Source organism: Vulpes vulpes, chromosome 7 (genome assembly GCF_048418805.1).
Source record: "Vulpes vulpes isolate BD-2025 chromosome 7, VulVul3, whole genome shotgun sequence".
NCBI classification, from domain to species: domain Eukaryota; kingdom Metazoa; phylum Chordata; class Mammalia; order Carnivora; family Canidae; genus Vulpes; species Vulpes vulpes.
In genome coordinates this window covers 31,762,762-31,782,863 of record NC_132786.1, presented here as the reverse complement: position 1 = coordinate 31,782,863, position 20,102 = coordinate 31,762,762, and the positions used below count along the sequence as shown (strand labels likewise).

The 20,102-nt window shown below is 47.2% G+C and overlaps 1 protein-coding gene across 1 annotated transcript; it reads left to right on the top strand.

Annotated features, from left to right (window-relative positions):
- Positions 1 to 297: 297 nt before the first annotated feature.
- Positions 298 to 19,861, top strand: EIF4EBP1 (eukaryotic translation initiation factor 4E binding protein 1). The gene is made up of 3 exons (XM_025993597.2): positions 298 to 497; positions 17,300 to 17,479; positions 19,396 to 19,861. The coding sequence occupies exons 1-3, from the start codon at positions 353 to 355 to the stop codon at positions 19,425 to 19,427; spliced, it is 357 nt and encodes a 118-aa protein (XP_025849382.1). The 5' UTR covers positions 298 to 352; the 3' UTR covers positions 19,428 to 19,861.
- The last annotated feature ends 241 nt before the right edge of the window (positions 19,862 to 20,102 follow it).

The following is a 20,102-nucleotide window of genomic DNA, read 5'->3' as shown; positions in this document are numbered from 1 at the left end:
CAAGGGTCCCCGCACAGCTCTGACAGCACCCGGCCGCGAGCCGTTAACCCACACAAGCCCCCGGCTCCTTCGCCGCCGCCAGCCGGACCGGACGGACTCCCGAGCAGGAGCGGCGGGCCGTCGGGGGGCGGCGCCCGCAGCCGCGCGGAGGAGACCGCAGACCGCGAGAGGGTGCCTCAGGGCGGGGGTGCGGAAGAACGCACGAGCCGGCAGCCCGGCCGCCGCCGCGCCGCTGGGACTACAAATCCCGGGGGGCGCCGCGCCGCGGGGGCGGAAGGGGCGGGGCGAGGTGGGCGGGGCCGGGGCGGCCGTCGGGCCAGGCTTGGGCTGCGGGCGCGGCGCGCGGGAGACCATGTCCGGAGGCAGCAGCTGCAGCCAGACCCCGAGCCGGGCCATCCCCGCCACTCGCCGGGTGGTCCTCGGCGACGGCGTGCAGCTGCCGCCCGGGGACTACAGCACCACCCCCGGCGGCACGCTCTTCAGCACCACCCCGGGAGGTAGGCGCGGGCTCCGAGAGCGGGCGGTGCGGAGGGCTGGCTGAGCGGAGCGGGAGGTCGGGAGCCGCCAGTTGGACGGGGCGACCGAGCTAAGGGGCGCGGTGACTGCAATAAGGCGCATCAGGGAGGCAGCGAGGGTCGCGGAGGTGGCCACCAGGAGCGAGCAGATGGTCGCTGCCCATTGCCTGCCCTCTGGGTGCGTCCCCCCCGAGCCCGGACTGCGAACTGCTCCATGAGTTTCCTCCTCCTGGGAGAGACAACCGAGTACCCCTACGGAAACATCCGCACGCTTGCAGAACGACCACATGCCAGGGTGTGCTGCCCCTTGTGGGTTTGGGGGCGTTCTGAGGCAGAATAGCGTGGGGTCAGAGCGGCCTGAGAGCAAGGGGAGGCCTGGCCTGGGGCTTTTAGGGGATGGGGACGGGCGTTCTCTGTCGGGGTAAACGACTCTTGCAGAATCCTTTTTCCTTCCCGGGGCACCCCCAGTTTTCCACTGGGCCAGCACCCCCTGACGGAGGATTTGGGCTGACGGCGCCCGTCTGCTCCAGCAGCGCCTCACCTGCACCTGAGCCAGGTTGCCGGCGTACGCGTGTGCTCTCTCCGCAGAGGGACCCGGAGCCGCGGGCAGGGCTGTGCAGAAAAACACGTTCTTCGGTCCGGGGGGGAGGGGGAACCGTGTGACCTCCCTAAGAGTGTATGAGGAAGAGGAAGCTGAGCTGGCACGGGTGGGGGCCAGCCTTGGGCTGCCCTCGGGAGCCAGGCATTCCCTCCCAGCCCGGGAGCTCCGGCGCACAGGCGCTGATGAAACCTGCCCGCCCGTTTGCATGATGAAATCCTCGTGGCTCACCACTTCCCTGCGATCCTCGTCCCTCTGCCCTCACCCGCTGTGTCCTTCTCCCCTCCACCCTCCTCCACCGCTCCGGCCCAGACTGCACCAAAACGCCGCCGCAAGTAGTGGCGCTCGGTTGAGAGACACGGGTGCAAGTGGTCGCAGGCGGGGCGGCAGCCTCGTCCCTTGCCAGCGTCAGGGAGCCACATGCTTATTTTCTCAGGCAGCAGTCCCACCACCAGCAAACACTGACAGATCCGAGGTCTCCCGCCGGTTGATCCAAAACATACAAGGTTAGAACTGTCAGGGATTATGGATGTACTTGTTTCACAGAGGCTCCAAACTTGAAAACCCATGTCCCTTATCCAACGTCACATGGTTTCTCAGGTTGAACAGGAAATAGTATCCAAGCCTAAAGGAGTAAATGCTCTCTCTTTTATTAAAAATGATCAAAGGGAAAGTTCTCAGTGAGCCTTTGCTCCACCCTTGACTCAAATTCTCTATCCCTGCAAAACGTCTTTTGTGACCCCTTTGGTGGGCGTTCTCTGTGTCATGTTGTGCCTATCAGGATCTGTCCTGGACGATTTTGGATTTCTGTTAAGTGAGGGTGTGAATCTCTACTTGATCTGTCCAGAATGGGCACTGAGGCAGGCCTGAAGGCTCAGGTGCTCTTTTTTGCACTCTTTGTTGCTGCATGGGGACAGATCAGTTGGAAGCCATGGCCAGTGTTACTGTTTACAGGGAACTCTGATCCACTTCTCACGCTGGACTGGGAAATGGAGGGTTGTTTTGTTTTGTTTTGTTTGTTTTTGTTTTGGTAAACAACAACAAATCTCCCTTGGAAGGTCTTTAGTTAGAAAGGGTCTCCTGGGTCAGAGCATAACTTTGTTTCTGAGGCCAACTGGAAGGGAGCTAGCAGTGCCAGGAGCCTAAAGCCAGCTTTCTTCTCTGGGGTGTTTAGCAGGACAGGCACAGCTCACAGTCCATAACTTGGAAAAACACACTTTGCTTCTTGCTAATGTCAGTAAGTCTGGTCTGCCTCAGTGAGCCAAGGCTTGCAGTCTTCCTCCAAAGCCCAACTTTACCCTACCCTCAAAGAAGCATAACCTAAGGTCATTTCTGGCACCCTTTTGTTGTGGTCTTTACCCTACCCTCAAAGAAGCTTAGCCTAAGGTCATTTCTGGCACCCTTTTGTTCTGGTCTAGATGTTATTTTCTCATTCCTCAATGGACATATGAATTACCTGGGGACCTCATTTAAATACAGCCTTTGGTTCTGTAGGTTCTGGGTTTGGGCCTGAGATTCTACATTTCTAACCAGCTCCCAGTGATTGATCTAAGTACCACACTGAATACTCAGGAATATGGCTTCCCTCACCTTTTCAGACCTCTGGGGTCTGGCAAAAAGTGATGCTTCTAACCAGGTAAACTCTTGAGGTTGGGTTGGCATCAGCCTTCAGACCAGGGTCCAGAAAGAGTCTGTGCAGGTGCCGATAGTAGCTTATTTGCAAGTGCCAGGAGCTATCAGAATGTCCACAGGTCACTTTTGCTGAGAATGGCACTGTGGTGTTCATCCCCAGAGGAACAGAAACAGCAGTTGATTTGATTCGTAAGACGCCAGTTTACTTCTCATGGTCATTAACCTTTCACAAGCTAATCCACTGATCTGGTTAGAAGTCTGGAGAACTTTAGAGAAATTTGTTAAAAGGAGTGTTATATATGAATATTTGAGCCTGTGGAGTCTTAAAAATGATCAATGACACAATAGACCAGCAGAATCTTTGTTTTTGTTTTTGTTTTGTTTTATTTGAGTTCAATTTGCCAACATATAGCATAACACCCAGTGCTCATCCCACCAAGTCCAGCAGAATCTTTGAATGGGTCAGAAACCTTCCACTCCCATCAGCCTCCATGTCCCCCATTCCATGTTGGATGTTTGACCCCAAAGCCTCCAGGGTTGCTTGGCTGGTAATTATACCTAAACCCTGTACCTGGATAAGGTTAATCAGAGGTACAGGTGTTCATGGCACCCTGGTTTAGACAAACAAAGTCTGTGCCCAGGAAGCTTACCTTGGAGCAGCTCCCAAGTCTTTGGCTATAGAACAGATAGTGCTGGGAAGAGGAGGAGGCAGGCTGGGCACTGAAGCTAGAGCACAGCCAGTGTCCTGAGGCCTCAGTCATCCAGGGGAAGATTATGTCTCCTGATTGCCCAGGGTCTATAGTAACTCTAATAAGACTAGGGTCTCATTATTAAAGACCCTATTAAGGACTAGGGTCTCATTAAAAGAACTTGCACATTAAGGCAATGAGGGAAATATAATGGGCCCTCTTCTCACACTGATCTAAGCTTTCTTTTAAAGCATTTTTTTTTTTTTACTTAAATTCAATTAGCCAACATAATCTTTAAAGCATTTGGAACATTTCACATTGTGTCCTTCACTAAAGACTTTGACCAGGGGACCCTGGTATAGAGCACCCCTAAGTCCCTCTGATGCCCATCAGCCTGCCTGGTTCTAAGGCTTTCACTGCGTCCAGAACCAGAAAACAGTCCTACCCTAGGGGCTTGGCTTGCTGCTTAGGAAGAAGCAGACACACCTGAAACAGAATTAGAAGTATCAGAGTTGTAGCCATAGAATCAAACAATTAGGTAGACACCCCCCACCCTCCATAACCAGTAGAACTTGTATGATTCTCACTTGATCCAAGTTGTCAGCCACTAGGCCTTCCATGCTAACAACACACACGTAGCCATGAGATTTTAATTGCCTTCCAAGGTTTCCATTTTGTTCTTCTTGTTGTCTTCCAACATCTTCAGAGGCTGCTGGCAGGGCCTGATTTGAAAGAGGAGTTTGATTTTTTAACTTACATAACTTTTTCTGAAAGAACAAAAAGGTCCTTCGTTACCAAATTTGGTAAAAGGACAGGCAGGGTGGCATCCCATGTCTTTGTTGGTATAAAGCAGTGAGGCATTTTCTTGTATGGGTCTTTATTTGATATCCTTACAGAGGAGGAGTGAGGATGGGACAGCAGTATGGAAAAGAGATTGCTTCCCAGGGGGAAAGTTTTTAACAAAGAATGTTCATTTGTACACGGAGATTTTTCATGTTCAAACAAACAAAAAACCTGTCCCTTTTGGGTCTCAGAGCCCGCGCATGTTCTTCCTCCATTATGATTCATGACAAATGAGTCACGTGTATTTGTTTACATGTTTGTTCCCTGCAGTAGAAGGGAAGTTCTTTCCCAGCAATGTTACTCATCTTCCTATCCTGGTCTTTGAGTGCTGAGTTGGGTGTTCAGGAGGTGAAGCCTTGAAAAGAATCCTAGAATGACAGTATTCTCAGGGTAACCTAGCTCCTTTGCCACCAGGCCTGGGTCTGAGCTGGCTTAATGATAACATTCAAATTTTTCTTTTCTGCCCTTTGAGTTGCAGGGTATATATAATCATTTACCTTGGAATGTCCCAGGGACAGAAATCCCTTTCTCTGAACTTTCTCGTGTATCCCAGTATCCCAGATAACAGTATTACTAGTCCTCCTTTTCCCAATTATTAAGCAGAAGGTAGAATGAAGTGGCCTTTATGCTGAACATGTCATTGGTGGGGCCAGGGTCTCAGACACTGGGATTGATGCTCCTTGTTTATTTGTTTGCCTCCTGCATCACTGACTAGGCAGGGATAAGTCACATCTGCTCATGGCATTTGGATGATCAAGGATACAAACAGCACAAGATGTCTTGTAAGCCAGTGTCCTTGCCCCCAAAAGTTTACTGAGAGAGCTCAGATACTCAGCCCAGAGTTTCACAAAACTTAGTAACTTCAACAACAATTTATTATTTCTCTCCATTCTTTGGGCTGGCTGGGCATTCTTTGATGGTCTTCCTGAGGTCACTCACCTGGTTGCATAGAGTTGGCAGCTAGATTGTCCTGGGCTTGAAAGTCCAATCTGGACTTTCCCACATTGCAGGGGCATTTCTGGGGACACCTAGAAGGCTGGGCTTTCTCTGTCACCTTGGTCCCAGGCCATTCAGCAGTCTAACCTGAGTTATTGACATGACAGTTTTCATGTCTTTAGACCCAGGCTCAGAAGTCATATAACATCACACACACAGTATTTTATCAGTCAGAGCAAGCCACAAGGCTATCTCAGATTCCAAGAGAGGGGAAATGACTGCCTTGGAATGAGAGAAGCCTCCTGTAGGGAAAGAAGGGGAGGAGTTATAGGGCTACTTTCAGCTATTTTCAGGCAGTCTTCCACCAGGGCTGAGCCTCAAAGGATGGTCTTTTGAGGGAACTTAACCACCCTTCCTACTCTGTGGCCAAGTACACAAGCCAAGGCTGGGTATAGAAGCAGACCAGAATCACAAGCCTGTGAATTAACTATTAGGTTAAGAACTGGGACACCTTCCTGAAAACACTGAGTCACAGATCCTGCACCCTGTGTTCAAGACCCTACGTTCAGTTCCACAAAGAAAACTGTACAGGTGGCCATGATGCCACACCCGCAAGCAATACCTTCCACTTTGTGTCATGCTTCCCCTTGCTGACTGCTATCTTGCCTGCCTCCTCTTCACTCCTCAAACAGCCAGGCTTTGGGAGCACCTTTCAGGGGAGCCTGCCCTTGCCTGCCCTTCCTAGTACCCCCATTTGAACACCCTTGATTTTCTGGAATGCCAACAGTAGGATAGAGTCAAGTTCTGAGCCCAGCAGCCTTCTGAAAATGTGTAGGAGTGAGAATGGCAGGAGGTGCAGGTAGGTCCAGAACTCCCTTTGGTTTTCTGGTGACATGAACCACATTCAGGCTAACCAGGTCTGTTGCCTTAAAGAGAGTGCATGTGTATAAATTAATTTCTCTCTCCTGCTTTTTGGAGTAAAAGGGGAGAGCTGGCCTATATTAATTTGCGAGGGCTGCCTTAACAAAATACCACAGACTGGGTGGCTTAGACAACAGAAGTTTATTTTCTCACAGTTCTGGAGGCTAGAAATCCAAGATCAAAGTACTGACAGGGTTGGTTTCTCTCAAGTCCCTTCCCCTTGGCTTGCAGATGGCTGTCCTCTTGCTGTCTCTTTATGTGGCATCTCCCTTTCTCCTTTTTCTCTCTGTGTCTCTCATGGATAAATCAATAAAATCTTTTAAAAAATAAAGATTTTATATTTTTATTTATGTGAGAGAGCGCACACACAGACTCCCCAGTGATCACGGAGCTGTTGCGGGGGCGGGGGGGGGTCTATCCCACAACCCCCAGATCATGACCTGAGTGGAGCCTAAACCAAGAATTGGATGCCTAACTGAGTTACCCAGCCACACACCCCGCCCCGCCGCCCCACTTAGGACACCAGTATACTGCATCAGGGCCCCACCCTAACAGCTTCTTTTTAACTTACTGACCTCTTTAAAGACCTTATCTCCAAATACAGTTTCATTGAGGTAGGAGGTTGGAACTTCAGCAAATGAATTTGGATGTGGTGTGGAGGCAGTTCACACAGAAAACAGGGCCCCTCCCTCTTCCAGCCACAGCTTTTGTTGCTATATAACGGGAGGCATTTCAGATGGGTGCTCCCCGTTGGTGATGAATTTCAGGGGTAACCTTACCCTCTTCTGCACAGGTTCATTTTGAAGTATTTGGAGGGAAGTGAGGGAAGAAGGAACTTGGCCAACTCTTAGAATAATTATTTCAGCTATTTTGTTCAGTGTGTTTCGGCAAAAGCCTTGTCCCTGCTTCTTAATTTTCAAATAAAATGGACTGTTGCCTCCTATGTCAGGGCCTCAAAGGTGAGAGGGCCCTTTGTCACTCATTGATTGCCTTCATTTGGTATTTGAGGAGCTTCCTAACATTGCCAGCCCCTGAGAAACATTCAGATATTGGTTCTCATTGCAGAGCTGACAGGGCTAATAGTGAAGAAGAATCTCGGACCGACCACGTCTGGTTCTCTACCCAATATTTCCTCCCTGACAAGGTGGCTCAGCTTGCTAAACAGACTGCCCAGCAAGACAAGCTACCCTGACACATGCAGTTCCTGCTGTGTGGTGGATGGGGTGGGAGACCCCTGGTAAACTCTGTGTTTGCCTCCAGGTTGGCACAGAGCTGCTGGCGAGAGCTGAATGTAAAATTATCCGGAGTATTTAGTTCACAGGCTGCTGGCTTGCATCTGAGCATAGGCATTTGAGCCTCCCGCCGAGCATGTTGTGAAACACTCTCCCTTTCCCTGGAATGGGAACAGCAGTTCTAGGAATTCCGTCCTTGGACTCTTGCTAGGCCTCACGTCCCCCACTCAGGGGAAGAATGTTTCTGCCAGGGGAGGTGCAGGGGAAAGCCAGGGACAGGCTGAGCTCAATTTACAGAAGCTGTGGCCAGCCCCATGTTGAACCTGAGTGTGGGTACTGTGGGAAGGTGGAGAGGAAATCAAGGCAGGCCTCTCCCAGGGAACATCCTGTTCTGGCCAGATACTCAGAAGAATAGGGGAAAGTCACAAGACCCCTGGAATATTCCCAGTTGCGCATGCTGGCTGAGGCATGGCAGCCTGGGTCTGCTTTGCTAGTTTTAAACAGAGGCTGATGTTTAGGATTGGAGGCAATACAGGCTAGGTCTGCCCCCATGGGGACAGCCTTTCTGAGCCTCAGTTTTCCTGTCTGTAAGTGGAGGACACTGTGTCTCCTTTGTGGGGAGTTGGGGGATGGGGGTACTGAGATCTGGCATATCAGGCCATGAGCACAGTGTTTGGCCCACAGACAGACAGTGCTTTCATCTTCACAGTATGCCTGTGAGTTGTGGAATTTTTTTAAAGATTTTTATTTATTTATTCACAAGAGACACAGAGAGAGAAGCAGAGACATAGGTAGGGGGAGAAGCAGGTTCCTTGCAGGGAGCCTGATGTAGGACTCAATTCCTGGACCGGGATCATGCCCTGAGCCAAAGGCAGATGCTCAACCACTAAGGCACCCAGGTGTCCCAAGGTATGGATTTTGTTAGTCCCCGCCTCTTATTGCTGAGGAATTAAGAGTTGAGGGGCTGGCACAGCAAACCCAGATTCGAGCTCAGCACTTATCCCTCCAAGCACTGTGTTGTTTGTACCACACTGAACACTTGCCAACAGCCAAAATAAGTGGTAGTGTATCAGAGCTGGAACAGACCCCAAAGATTACCTATAAAGCCTGGCACATGGTTGGTGCTTTAAAAATAGCTTGAATGAGTCTAGTACACCACACTTGTTTACAAGTGAGGAAAACAGACCCAAGGGGACTGTCTGCATTCTTTTTATTTTAATATTTTATTTATTTATTTGAGAGAGAGAGAGAGAGAGCATGAGGTAGGGAAGAGGCAGAGGGACAAGGACAAGCAGACTCTCTCCAAGCAGGGAGCCCAACACGGGCCTCGATCCCAACACTCCCAGATCACAACCTGGGTTGGAGGCAGACACTTAACAGACTGAGCCATCCAGGTGCCCCAGAATGTCTGCATTCTTTGTACATTCAAGTAAACTGTCATCATCACAAGCATGCCTTGAGAAAAATTACCATTCTTGTATTTGGGGCACATGTAAAGTTTTTATAATCCTGAATGAACACTGGTTGCCAAACATGCCAAAGCTCATGTTAATTCTTAAAGCATGTTTTTGTGGGCCAAAAAAAGGATAGAGGGTCCCCTTACCCTCCTGCATCCTCCACACCCTGGTCTCTTTTTAGAGCAGCTTACCTCCTCTCTGATTTGCTCCAGCTCCAGCTGGATAATTGGTCCCTAAAATATGTCACCTGAAGCCATGCCAGTCATAATAGCTAGGATTTGTTCACATAGGTCTTACCTTGTGTCAGCTACTGTTCTAATCCACACCATTATTTTATGAAGTTGGGAGTTAAAGTCTAACATGGACAGGTCCTAGCACACAGCTGCCAAGAGAGATGCTGGCAGGGCAGGCTCAAGGCTCCACTTATCTTGGCCAGCCAGCAGAGAGCCCCCTAGGCTTTCTAGGGAGAGTGTATGGGAAGGGTCCACTAGGTCGACCCTAGTCCTAGCCAAGGCCATTTTAACTTGGCTTCCTAGAAAAGGAGATTCTGACCTCTATCCTTATTTGTTTACTTAATACCCTATGTATTAGAGTTTTGTATTAAAAACAAAATATGGGGATGTCTGGGTGGCTAAGTGATTGAGTGTCTGCCTTTGACTCAGGGCTTGATCCCGGGTCCCGGGATTGAGTCCACATCAGGCTCCCTGCGAATAACCTGCTTCTCCCTCTGCCTATGTCTCTGCCTCTCTTTGTCTCTGTGTCTCTCATGAATAAATAAATAAAATCTTTAAAAAAATAATAACTGGACAGCATCAAATTGTAGATCTGATCTACAATTTAACCTATCCCTAATAGGTTAATCTAATAATTTAACCTATCCCTTAATATAAAAAAATAAGTTTTACATATATGTATATGTGTACAATTATAGTATTCTGTCCTCTTTTGTATTCCTTGATTTTTTCCATAATAAAAGTATGTCAAACTTACATGTAAGTTTTTTTTTTGGTAAGTTGTTTTTATGTGTAAATAGTTACATCTCAAAATGACTAAAGGCTCCTAATAAAGCAGTAATCCCTTGCCTCTCCACCCCCCTCACTCTTTAGAAGCAACTAACATTTTCTCTTTTTGGGGATTTACCACCATATTTCTAGCTTTTTCTGGACTTTATCTATTGATAGATGAGGACTTATTATCATTTGTATACCCTCATCTTCTCTTCCTATTCCCCAGTATAATTATATCACAGTTTTTATTACTATGCCTCTTGATCAGCCAGGTAGTTAATTATTATACACCATTTTACAAAAATTGTTAACAATTGCTTCATTTTTAAAAATGTGGTTAGTTTTGATGTGCCTGGGTTCAACCACTCATCAGTTGGTTGAACATCTGATTCTTGGTTTCTGCTCAGGTCATAATCTTATGGGGCCCTGAGACTGAGCCAGCCTCCGGCTCTGTGCTCAGCAAGGAGTCTGAAGATTCTCTCCCTCTGCCCCTCCCCCGACTCAAGTGGGCATGCTCTTTCAGGGGAAAGGAGCTAAGGGAGAAGCAGACTCCCCACCAAGCAGGGAGCCCCCATGTGAGGCTCGATCAGAGGGCCCTGAGATCATGACATGAGCTGAAGGCTTACCAACTGAGGTACCCCAAATCTTTAAAATGCCATTAGTTTTGGGGCACCTGGCAACCTGGCAAGCTCAGTCCCTAGACCATGGGATTCTTGATCTTGGTTGTGATTTCCAGCTCCACATTGAGTATAGAGATTACTTTATTTTTTTTATTTTTATTTTTTTTTAAGATTTTATTTATTCATAGAGACACACACAGAGAGAGAGAGAGAGAGAGAGGCAAAGACACAGGCAAAGGGAGAAGCAGGCACCATGCAGAGAGCCTGACATGGAACTCAATCCAGGGTCTCCAGGATCACGCCCTGGGCTGCAAGGCAGCGCTAAACCTCTGCGCCACCAGGGCTGCCCTAGAGATTACTTTAAAAAAAAAAATGTGCTTAGTTTTCATTCAAGTATCCCACACCCTCTGGCACTTGTAAAATGCTAAACAAAATACAGTTTGACATGCAAAGTCCAACTTTTGGATTTATCAGCCCATTTTTATCCTTTTATGGGGAACTGACAGGATTTGGAGGCTCTGGACCTGCCATGTAGCTGCTGATATGAGATCTCTGATTTCCTTCCACTTGGTAGAATTTTGGTAGAATATTCCTGTAGCTTCCTGAAAATGTCTCTATTTTACTTTTACTTGATTGTTTGGTTTTTTTAAAATTTTATTTATTTATTCATGAGAGAGACAGAGGCAGAGACACAGGCAGAGGGAGAAGCAGGCTCCTCTCAGGAGGCCCAATTCAGGACTCTATCGAAGGACCCAGGGATCATGACCTGAGCCAAAGGCAGACACTGAACAACTGAGCCACCCAGGCATCCCAACTGATTGGTTTTTGGCTGGGTATAAAACTAAACTAAAATGAATTCTCCCTTGGGATTGTGAAGGCATTGGCTCACCATCTCCAGGCTTCCAGCATTGTCATTGAAAACATTCATGCCATTCTTATTCTCAATCCTTGTTTGCATTTGTTGGATTTTTCCCCTTCTGGAAGATTTTAGGGATCTTTTTATCCAAACTATTGTGAAATTTCACAATGAAAGTTGGAATTTTTAATTCATTATACAGGATACCCAAGAGGCATTTCAAGACTAATCTCTTTCAATTCAGGAAATTTCTCTCTCTCTCTTTTTTTTTTTTTTTGTTGTTGTTATCTCTCTTTCTTGACTTCCTGTTATCTGATACTAGATTTCCAGTTTGTTCTCTTTTTGCCTGTTATTTTTTTCTCTTCCTATCTTTAAAGTCTTCAAAAAGTTGAAAAGTTTAAAAAACAGTGAAGTCCCTTTACTCTTTCCCTCTGTGGGTGTGTTTGGGTCTCTCCTTAGATGCTATAAGCTTTTCTCAGAAATGTGTGGAGACATTGAGCTGGTTATATTTAAAAGTGAGGCACTTCCAGAGCTGACTGGAAGACCTTTGTGAGGTTAGAGGCTGGTGGGTGGCTAGCTGCTACTTTTCATCTGGAACCCCCTTTCCAAAATCAGCTTCAGTTGATCCTTATCTTTGCTCTTTACCCTGAAGAAGGGCATGTAAAGGGATTTGAGGTCTCCATTGAGGAGGTCAACTTAAACTTAATTTCCCTGTCTCCTCCCCTTTTGGGGTAAGGGACAGAGTGGATCTCTTCCTGTTGTTAGTCCCATTCCCATTTTCCATGATGCCTCTAATTCCTGAACCTTCCTGAGGTTTCTGGAACCTCACTTCCTATTGTAACGTCCAACCCCACCTCCCTGCATTTAGATGCCACCCTCATCCTCTCTGTTAGAACTACTCCTCCATTCACTCTCTGTCTTCATATATTGTGATTTGGGGTACCAACCTGAGCCTCACTTGCTTCCAACATGAGTATGTGCTTCTATTTCTTGTTTTATTTCTTGGTGTCTGCTTGATTTTTGAGAGAAGAAGCAGGGAAAAAACATGTCTTGGCTCTGGTATCTTGAAGGCACATAGATCCTCAAAAGCTCTTCATGCTCTTGCTTGTAGAGGCCTACTGGAGTTGGGTCATTTTCCCTAATATATATAGAGAAAGTAGGCCCTGTAGAGTATTATGTGGAGACAGCCAGGTGTAATACCCACATAGCCCAGAGGCCCACATCTGACCAGCACCCTCCAGCTGCTACTGTTTAGCACCTTGCTGGGACCTTAGTATAGCCCCCCAACCCACCCGGTTTCCATTTCCTGTCCCTGTATGCAGGCCAAGTCCCCAGCTCCAGAAAACTGCATTTCAGCCAAGGGTGCCTATTTTTGACAATATGAGACTGTATGTTTTGTTGTTTGTCTCATCTGTGGAAGATGGAGGGAATTTCCAGAAGATCACTGTTGGCTGAAGCTGTGTGGTGGTGGATCCCATAAAGGGATGGAAGAAGAAAGGATTAAAAAGCTAACGCTTCTTCCATAGGAAACATTTCCACTACCTTGGTCTCCATCTCATACTCCCTCACTGATGCCGGATGAGTCAGTGGTCCCCTCCGAGGCTTGGTGCCTTGTCAGCTGACTTTCTGAACGCTACCATCCCCTGCCTCTGCAGCCTCCTCCCCAACTAAAATACTCTGACGGTGGGTGTCTTGGGTGTCACCTCTGCTGTTATCTAGTTTCTGGGCTTTATTCATTTAAATGAGGATTCTTATTTTTAAACAACTGCCATAGGTGTAGGACAAAGGCACAGAGGCTCTTTCTTTTTCTTTTTTAAGGATAATTAATGATTTAAAAATTGCCTGGTGCCACTTCCTAATATATACCCCCAAAGAACTGAAAGTAGTGTCTCGGAGAGACATTTGCACACCCGTGTTCACAGCAGTATTATTCACAATAGCCAAAATGTGGAAGGAACCTACCTGTCTGTGGATTAACAAAATGTGGTATATCTATACAAGGGAATATTATTCAGCCTTAAAAAGGAAGGAAATTCTGACACATAGTCAATAGTATAGATGAACCTCAAGGACATTAGCCTAAGTGAAATAAGCTAGTCACAGAAAGACAAATACTGTATGATTCCACTTCTGTGAGGTACGTAGAGCAGTCCAGTTCATAGAGACAGAAAATAGAATAGTGGTTTCCAAGAGTTAGGGGGAAGGGAAATGGGAGTTGCTATTTCATAGGTATAGAGTTTCAGTTTTGCAAGATGAAAGTGTTTTGGAGATTGGTTGCACAACATCATGACTGTACTTAACACTACTGAACTGTACACTTAGGAATGCTTGCGGTGGTAAATTTTATGTTACTTGTATTTGACCACAATGTCAATAAAATCTGTGGGAGCTAATAATTTCTAAAGAGCTTCTCCAGGAGCTGCTGACTTCCTGGTTCTGTTTTTATTACTATTATTATTATTATTATTATTATTAATTTTTTTATTTTTTAAAAGGTTTTATTTATTTATTTATTTATTTACTTACTTACTTACTTACTTACTTATTTATGAGAGACTCAGAGAGAAAGGCAGAGACATAGGCAGGATCCATGCAGGGAGCCTGATGCAGGACTCAATCCCAAGTCTCCAGGATCACGCCCTGGGCCGAAGACAGGCGCTAAACTGCTGAGCCACCCAGGGATCTCCAGTTTTGTTTTGTTTTTTTTAGAAAAGAAGAGAAGTGGAGGAGGTGCAGAGGGAGAGGGAGAGAGAATTTTAAGCAGACTCCACACCCAGGTCAGACCCCGATATGGGGCTTGATCTCACAACCCTGAGATCATGACCTGTACCGAAATCAAGAATCAGATGCTCAGGGGTACCTGTGTGGCTCAATCAGTTGAGCATCTGACTCTTGGTTCCAGCTCAGGTCATGATCTCGGGTAGTGGAATCAAGTCCCAAGTCAGGCTCTGCGCTCAGCTGGGAATCTGCTTGAGATTCTTTCCCTCTGCCCTTCCCCTTGCTCATGCATGCACGTGTTTTCTCTCTCTCTCTCTCTCTCTCTCTCTCTCTCTCTCTCTCTCAAATAAATACATAAAATCTTAAAAAAAAAAAAAACCAAAGGGTCAGACACTTAACCAGCTGAACCACCCAGGCACTCCCCTCTACCCTGATTCTTTTTGAGATCCTTGAATCTCCAAGTCTTAGGTTCCACTCTGATGTGGTCAGTTCCCCATTCTGTGGTGAACAAAGCAACAAAATAGCAAGGCTGGAGGGAGGCAAGGACAGGGGAGATTCTTGCCAAGCCTTGAGGATTAAGAAACAAAGAAGACTGGTCTGTCTCTGAAGCCAGGGCATTTACCCTCAAGGAGAAGGCACTGCTCCATTTAGTCTTCATTTAGAGCCCCTTGGGCTCATAGGCACTCCTCTCAGCCCTTCATGTTACAGATGAAGAAACTGAGGCCCAGATGGGGGAGGAGCGGAGGGTGGTGGGCAGTAGGGTCACACGGCTGGTTGGTAGCAGAGCCTACAGCACAGCCTGGGTTCTGTGTTCTTTGCTTTTCACCCTCCCCCTAAGAAATGTGAGTGTGAACCGTAGTTCACATGGTGTTGGTGGACAAGGGTGGGCATTACTGCCTCTCAGGCAGGGAGAGCAAGACTGGGTAACTGCCCAGGCAGGGCTGCAGTCAGATGGGGACATGCAAGTAGGCCAAGTGCACCTTCTGGTATCTCTTAACCATTTCTGTGCTTCTCAGCATTCCAGCCCTCAGCAGAATGACCTCCACCCCATGCACTCCTGCTCAGATCTCTGGGGTGCAAACAGGTTCCTGGGTGCTGCTCACAGAGCCCCTGCTCAACATCGTGACATGGATCCCCACTTTCGGAATGTCACTCATCTTAGCCCTCAAGTAGGGAAAATTCTTCAGGTCTATTGATAAGGAAGGGCACTCCTGAAGTCTTTGATACTTGCTTCTAAACTCCAGCACTCGCATTCCATCTGCAGTTTGTATTGTACCTTGCCTTCTATTTGTATGTATGTTTTAGTATTTGTCTTGTATCCTTTACCTTTTTAACTTAGTTTTTGTTATTTTATCTTATGTGCATTATTTATAACATATATACTAGTATAATATTCAATTATATCGTATATGAAAAGGAAACTTGATATCACAACTATATATGGAAAACCAGATTCACTTGCCATAAATAGAAGGTAACTATAAAAAGAAATATAATGACACCAAGGCAGTTTTAAATTCTAGCTGGATTCCATTGCCTGCTGAAGGATTTGAGCCTGAGGCCTGCCCTTTGTTGAAAAGGCTGAATCAGGAGTGTGAGGGAGGTGTTTAAGATATGTTACTAATTACTACCTTCCTTGTGTTTAGAGGTAATTCTGAGTAAACAAGGAACCAACATGAATCACCTCTCCCTAGTCATTGTTCTTTGATGAAACCAATTGAGTCCTGGACTTTAGAAGATGTTCCTTTTTAAAATATCACTCAGGCAACCACCCTCACAGGCTAGGTCCTGGGTATGGTTTAAGGATAGTGAATAACTCCATGAGACTTGGTCCTCACCCTAGGGTGATGCTCAGGAAAGGAGAATGAAGAGGGAGTGGATAGAACATAGATCATGGGCAAGCCCTGAAGTGCGATAACACATCAGAGCAGCTGTCACAAGGGAGACGGGCTTAGCAGGAGAGCCTTTAGTGGGAATGTAGAGCCCATGCATCACTTCTGTCCACGAAGCTCAGGCAGGAGTTCTCATTTTTACTGATTTGGGGGAATCACTTAATTTTCTGTTTGCTTGGGACACCTGGGTGGCTCAGTAGTTGAGCATCTGCCTTTGGCTCAGGTCATGATCCCAAGGGTCCTGGGATCGAGTCCCACATGGAGGAGCCTGCTTCTCCCCCTGCCCATATCTCTGCCTCTGTGTGTGTGTGTGTTTCCCATGAATAAATAAATAAAACCTTTTAAAAAAAATTGTTCTTTTTACTCATCTGTAAAATGGAGTTACAAATTCTGGATATCCCATGAAGGTCCTATAAGGACTGAATTGAAAAATAAATAAAAATGTACCTTCTCAGGGTGCCCAGGTGGCTTAGTTGGTTAAGTGTTTGCCTTCAGTTCAAGTCATGGGCTCCTGGGATCGAGCCTTGCATGGGGCTCCCTGCTCAGAGGGGAGCCTGCTTCTCCCTCTCCCCCATCCCCTCCTCTCCGCTCATGCTTTCTCCCTCTTTCAAATAAATAAATAAAATCTTTGGGCAGCCCGGGTGGCTCAGCGGCTTAGCGCTGCCTTCGGCCCAGGGCGTGACCCTGGAGACCCGGGATCAAGTCTCATGTCAGGCTCCCTGCATGGAGCCTGCTTCTCCCTCTGCCTGTATCTCTGCCTCTCTCTCTCTCTCTCTCTCTCTCTCTCTCTCTCTCTGTGTGTGTGTGTGAGAGAGAGAGAGAGATAAATAAATAAATAAATAAATAAATAAATAAATAAATAAATGAATAAATAAATAAAATCTTTAAAAAAAAACATGTATCTTCTTTAGTATTGGATATGATTGTCCTGAGTAATAACACTGAACACTGATTAGTGAGTTGGACAACTTTAAGGGGAGAGTCCAGGATGCACTGATCTGAGAGGAGAAGGTGCAGTGTGGCGGGCTGCCAGGCCTCTTTTTCCATCAGAGTGCCCACATGATGAGATTGGTGGTTCGGAGGCAGCAGAGCAGGACTGCAACCAGACCTCTGAATCTGCCTCACTCCTTTTTTTTTTTTTGGCATTTATTTTCAGTAAACTCTACCCCTGTGGTGGGGCTCAAATCCACAACCCCAAAATCACTGGCAGACAACTTGAGTCCCATGCTCTGTCAGCTGAGCAAGCCAGGCACCCCAGTCTCACTCCTTGATCCAGCTTTTGCAGATAAACCTGCTGCCTCTAATAATCATGCCTCAAAGAAGTGGAAAACAAGCAGGCAGGAGGTTTGAGATGGCTTTTTCAACATCCCTGCCCCCCTCTAGGTACCAGGATCATCTATGACCGGAAGTTCTTGATGGAGTGTCGGAACTCGCCTGTGACCAAAACACCCCCGCGGGACCTGCCCACCATTCCCGGGGTTACCAGCCCTGCCAGTGAGGAGCCCCCAACAGAGCCCAGCCAGAACCACCTGCGCAACAGCCCGGAAGATAAGCCAGCCGGTGGTGAGTGACAGGGCTTGGCCAGGCCCTTCCTTAGGGAGGGAACAAAGGCAGCTGATAGATCCCTTTCAAAGAGGAAATTTCAGGGAAGGGAATGATGGCCACTGCCCTACCCTCTGTGGAACAACTTAGAGACCAGATGTGGATTGGGGGGTAGAACTTTCAGTGGTACCAACTTTCCACATGAAAGGAGTCTGAGAACTCCAAGAGAGGGGGTTTGGCCCCATCAGGTAATTTAATTGGTGGGGAGTTTGTTTGAAATGGAGGGGAGGGCTCCACACAGCCACTTTCATAAGCAGGACTCTTGGTATAATTGTCCCTGAAGCATTTTCCCATGTCTGCCATGCTTGGGACATATCCATGATGTGTATGGGCAGGAGATGACTTCTCAAAGATATGATATATGTACCCTCTAGGAAATTACAGGTCTATAGGATTAGAAAGACATCCAGGATGCCTCCTGTATTGGTCTGCTAGTAGATTCTTGAAGATGAGTAGAAACAATTGTTGTTTTTGCAGGTTTGACATGGGGCGGCTAGGTCCTTCTTGGTATCTCACCCTGCCTTCCCCCTAAATAAACAGAGCAACCACCCGGGGAAAGGTATGTGTGATGCATTCTTGTGGCATCATGACTAGCTCACCAGAGCATCTCAGCGTCCTACTGTGGGAGAGTGAAGTGTGAGCACTGGCAGACAACTTGAGTTAGATTGGAACCTGCTAACCCTTCACCCGGAAGGCGGTGGACCAAGGCCAGACAGGATGCAGCTGAGACCTCAGGCTGGGCTGGCCCTGCTGACAGCCGCAGAGTCCATCTACCCAGGGCTTGCAGGATGTGATTCATACTTACCCTGGGAACTCCATGACAGGCAGCCCTTGCCTGGCCTTTTATACTTGGAGAACAGTGGGAAGGAGGGAGGGAGGTGTGCTTGAGCACACACAGAAAAGGATGGATGGATTCATGTGGTCAGTTACCCCCTTTTGCCTCAAACCAAAGACTGGAAGTTGAGGATGAAGGTAGTCACACCTGACAATGTGGAATCGTCACTACTTGACAGCTGTGCCAAACCCTTGGCAGTTTCTGGAGCTGCACTCAGCCATAGCAAATGCAGGGCTGGCTCAGACGTGCCCCCAGGCTGACAACCCTTAACCCACAATAATGGCCTAAGATTTCCACTGTGATGGTAAGGGATGGACCGAATTTTTCATTTTGCTTAACAGGACATTAGCCAAAGCTCCTAGCCTGGGACCATATATTTGTGTAAATAAAACCAGATGAAGTGGCCAGTTTCCCTGTGGGGGCCAGGGCATCTTGGTATATAGAATCTCAAAGCAGCCTTACCCCAGAAGATCATGAACAAGGCAGCTCCATTTAAGAAAACAACCTCCTGTAGCTTGAGTTACTTGGATATTTTTGTGGAAAGAGTTAGGATGAGGGTAATGAGTAGCTGAATTACCAAAATAACTCCTTTATTGCAGAGTCAGGCTATTCTGTGGGCAGTTGGACATGTGCCTAGTAGGTTGTGTTACCATCTTCTAAACTACGGTTGGGACACACACTCAGAAAAGTTTCATGTTTAAGGAATGTTCTTCTGTGAGGCTGTATTTATATCAAAGCTAAGTAACCATTCACTCTTTTTAAAAATAATAAAAATTGTACAAAATTCAGGATTGTCATTTCTCCTATGGGGAAACTCGGTTTCTGCTCTTCCTTTAAGATTGGGGAAGAGAACACAGCTGGACAGGGAAACTTCAGGCCTGTTTCCAGGAATTCCTAGTGGAGTCCTACCCTCCCTCCATTCTCCTTGGCCCCTACTCTTGTAGGAACAACAAAATGAAAAATAATGCCTCTCCCTGGCCTCTAAAAGGTGAGCCCTACTTTACTGATTGTTTACCTGGCCATCTATCCCTTCTCTCCCCAGGTGAAGAGTCACAGTTTGAGATGGACATTTAAAGGACCAGCCATTGAATAATGCCTCTGGGCCCCCTGACCCTTCTCAGGAGAAGAGTCGTACCAGCCAGGCCTTTTGCAAGTCATAACCCTGTGCAGGCATTGAGTATAGGGTCGGACATCCTGGCCCTCTGCTCCCTCACTCAGGGCACCTGCTCCCCCTTCCTCTTCATGAACGGATACCAGCGGATACCTCCATGTGCCTCCATTCATGCAGGTGCTTCCACCTTAAAGGGAGTGACTATGATGAGCACACCCTGCAGCCCAGGGCCAGGATTGGACTCGGAGGAGCTCTTCTGAATGATTATCTGGCTCTTCTAGCCCCATCCTCTGGGAGCACACCCACCCCTTCCTTAGGTTGGTGTGCATGGGAAAACTCTCCTCCCCCTTCTTCCCCAAGAGAGGAAATAAAAGCCACCTTCGCCCTAGGGCCAAGAGTTGGCCCCTGTCTGAGCTCTTTTCAACTCCATATGGGTAGCTAACACCAGCTACTATATGTATGTGGGGTGCTTCTAAGCACTTTCCCATACATTATCTCATTTGATTCTCACATAAACTTATAAGGTAAGTAGACTAAGTGTTATCCTCATTGTACAGCTCAGAAGACTGGCTCAGAGAAGTTAAAACACAACCAGTAAATGACACATGGGACCGGCTTTGAGCTGTGTGTTGCTCTCC

Coding starts and splice junctions, on each gene's coding strand:
- EIF4EBP1 (XM_025993597.2), top strand. CDS start 353: ATGTCCGGAGGCAGCAGCTGCAGCCAGACCCCGAGCCGGGCCATCCCC. Junction 498..17,299: donor CTTCAGCACCACCCCGGGAG/GTAGGCGCGGGC, acceptor GCCCCCCTCTAG/GTACCAGGATCATCTATGAC. Junction 17,480..19,395: donor GGAAGATAAGCCAGCCGGTG/GTGAGTGACAGG, acceptor TTCTCTCCCCAG/GTGAAGAGTCACAGTTTGAG.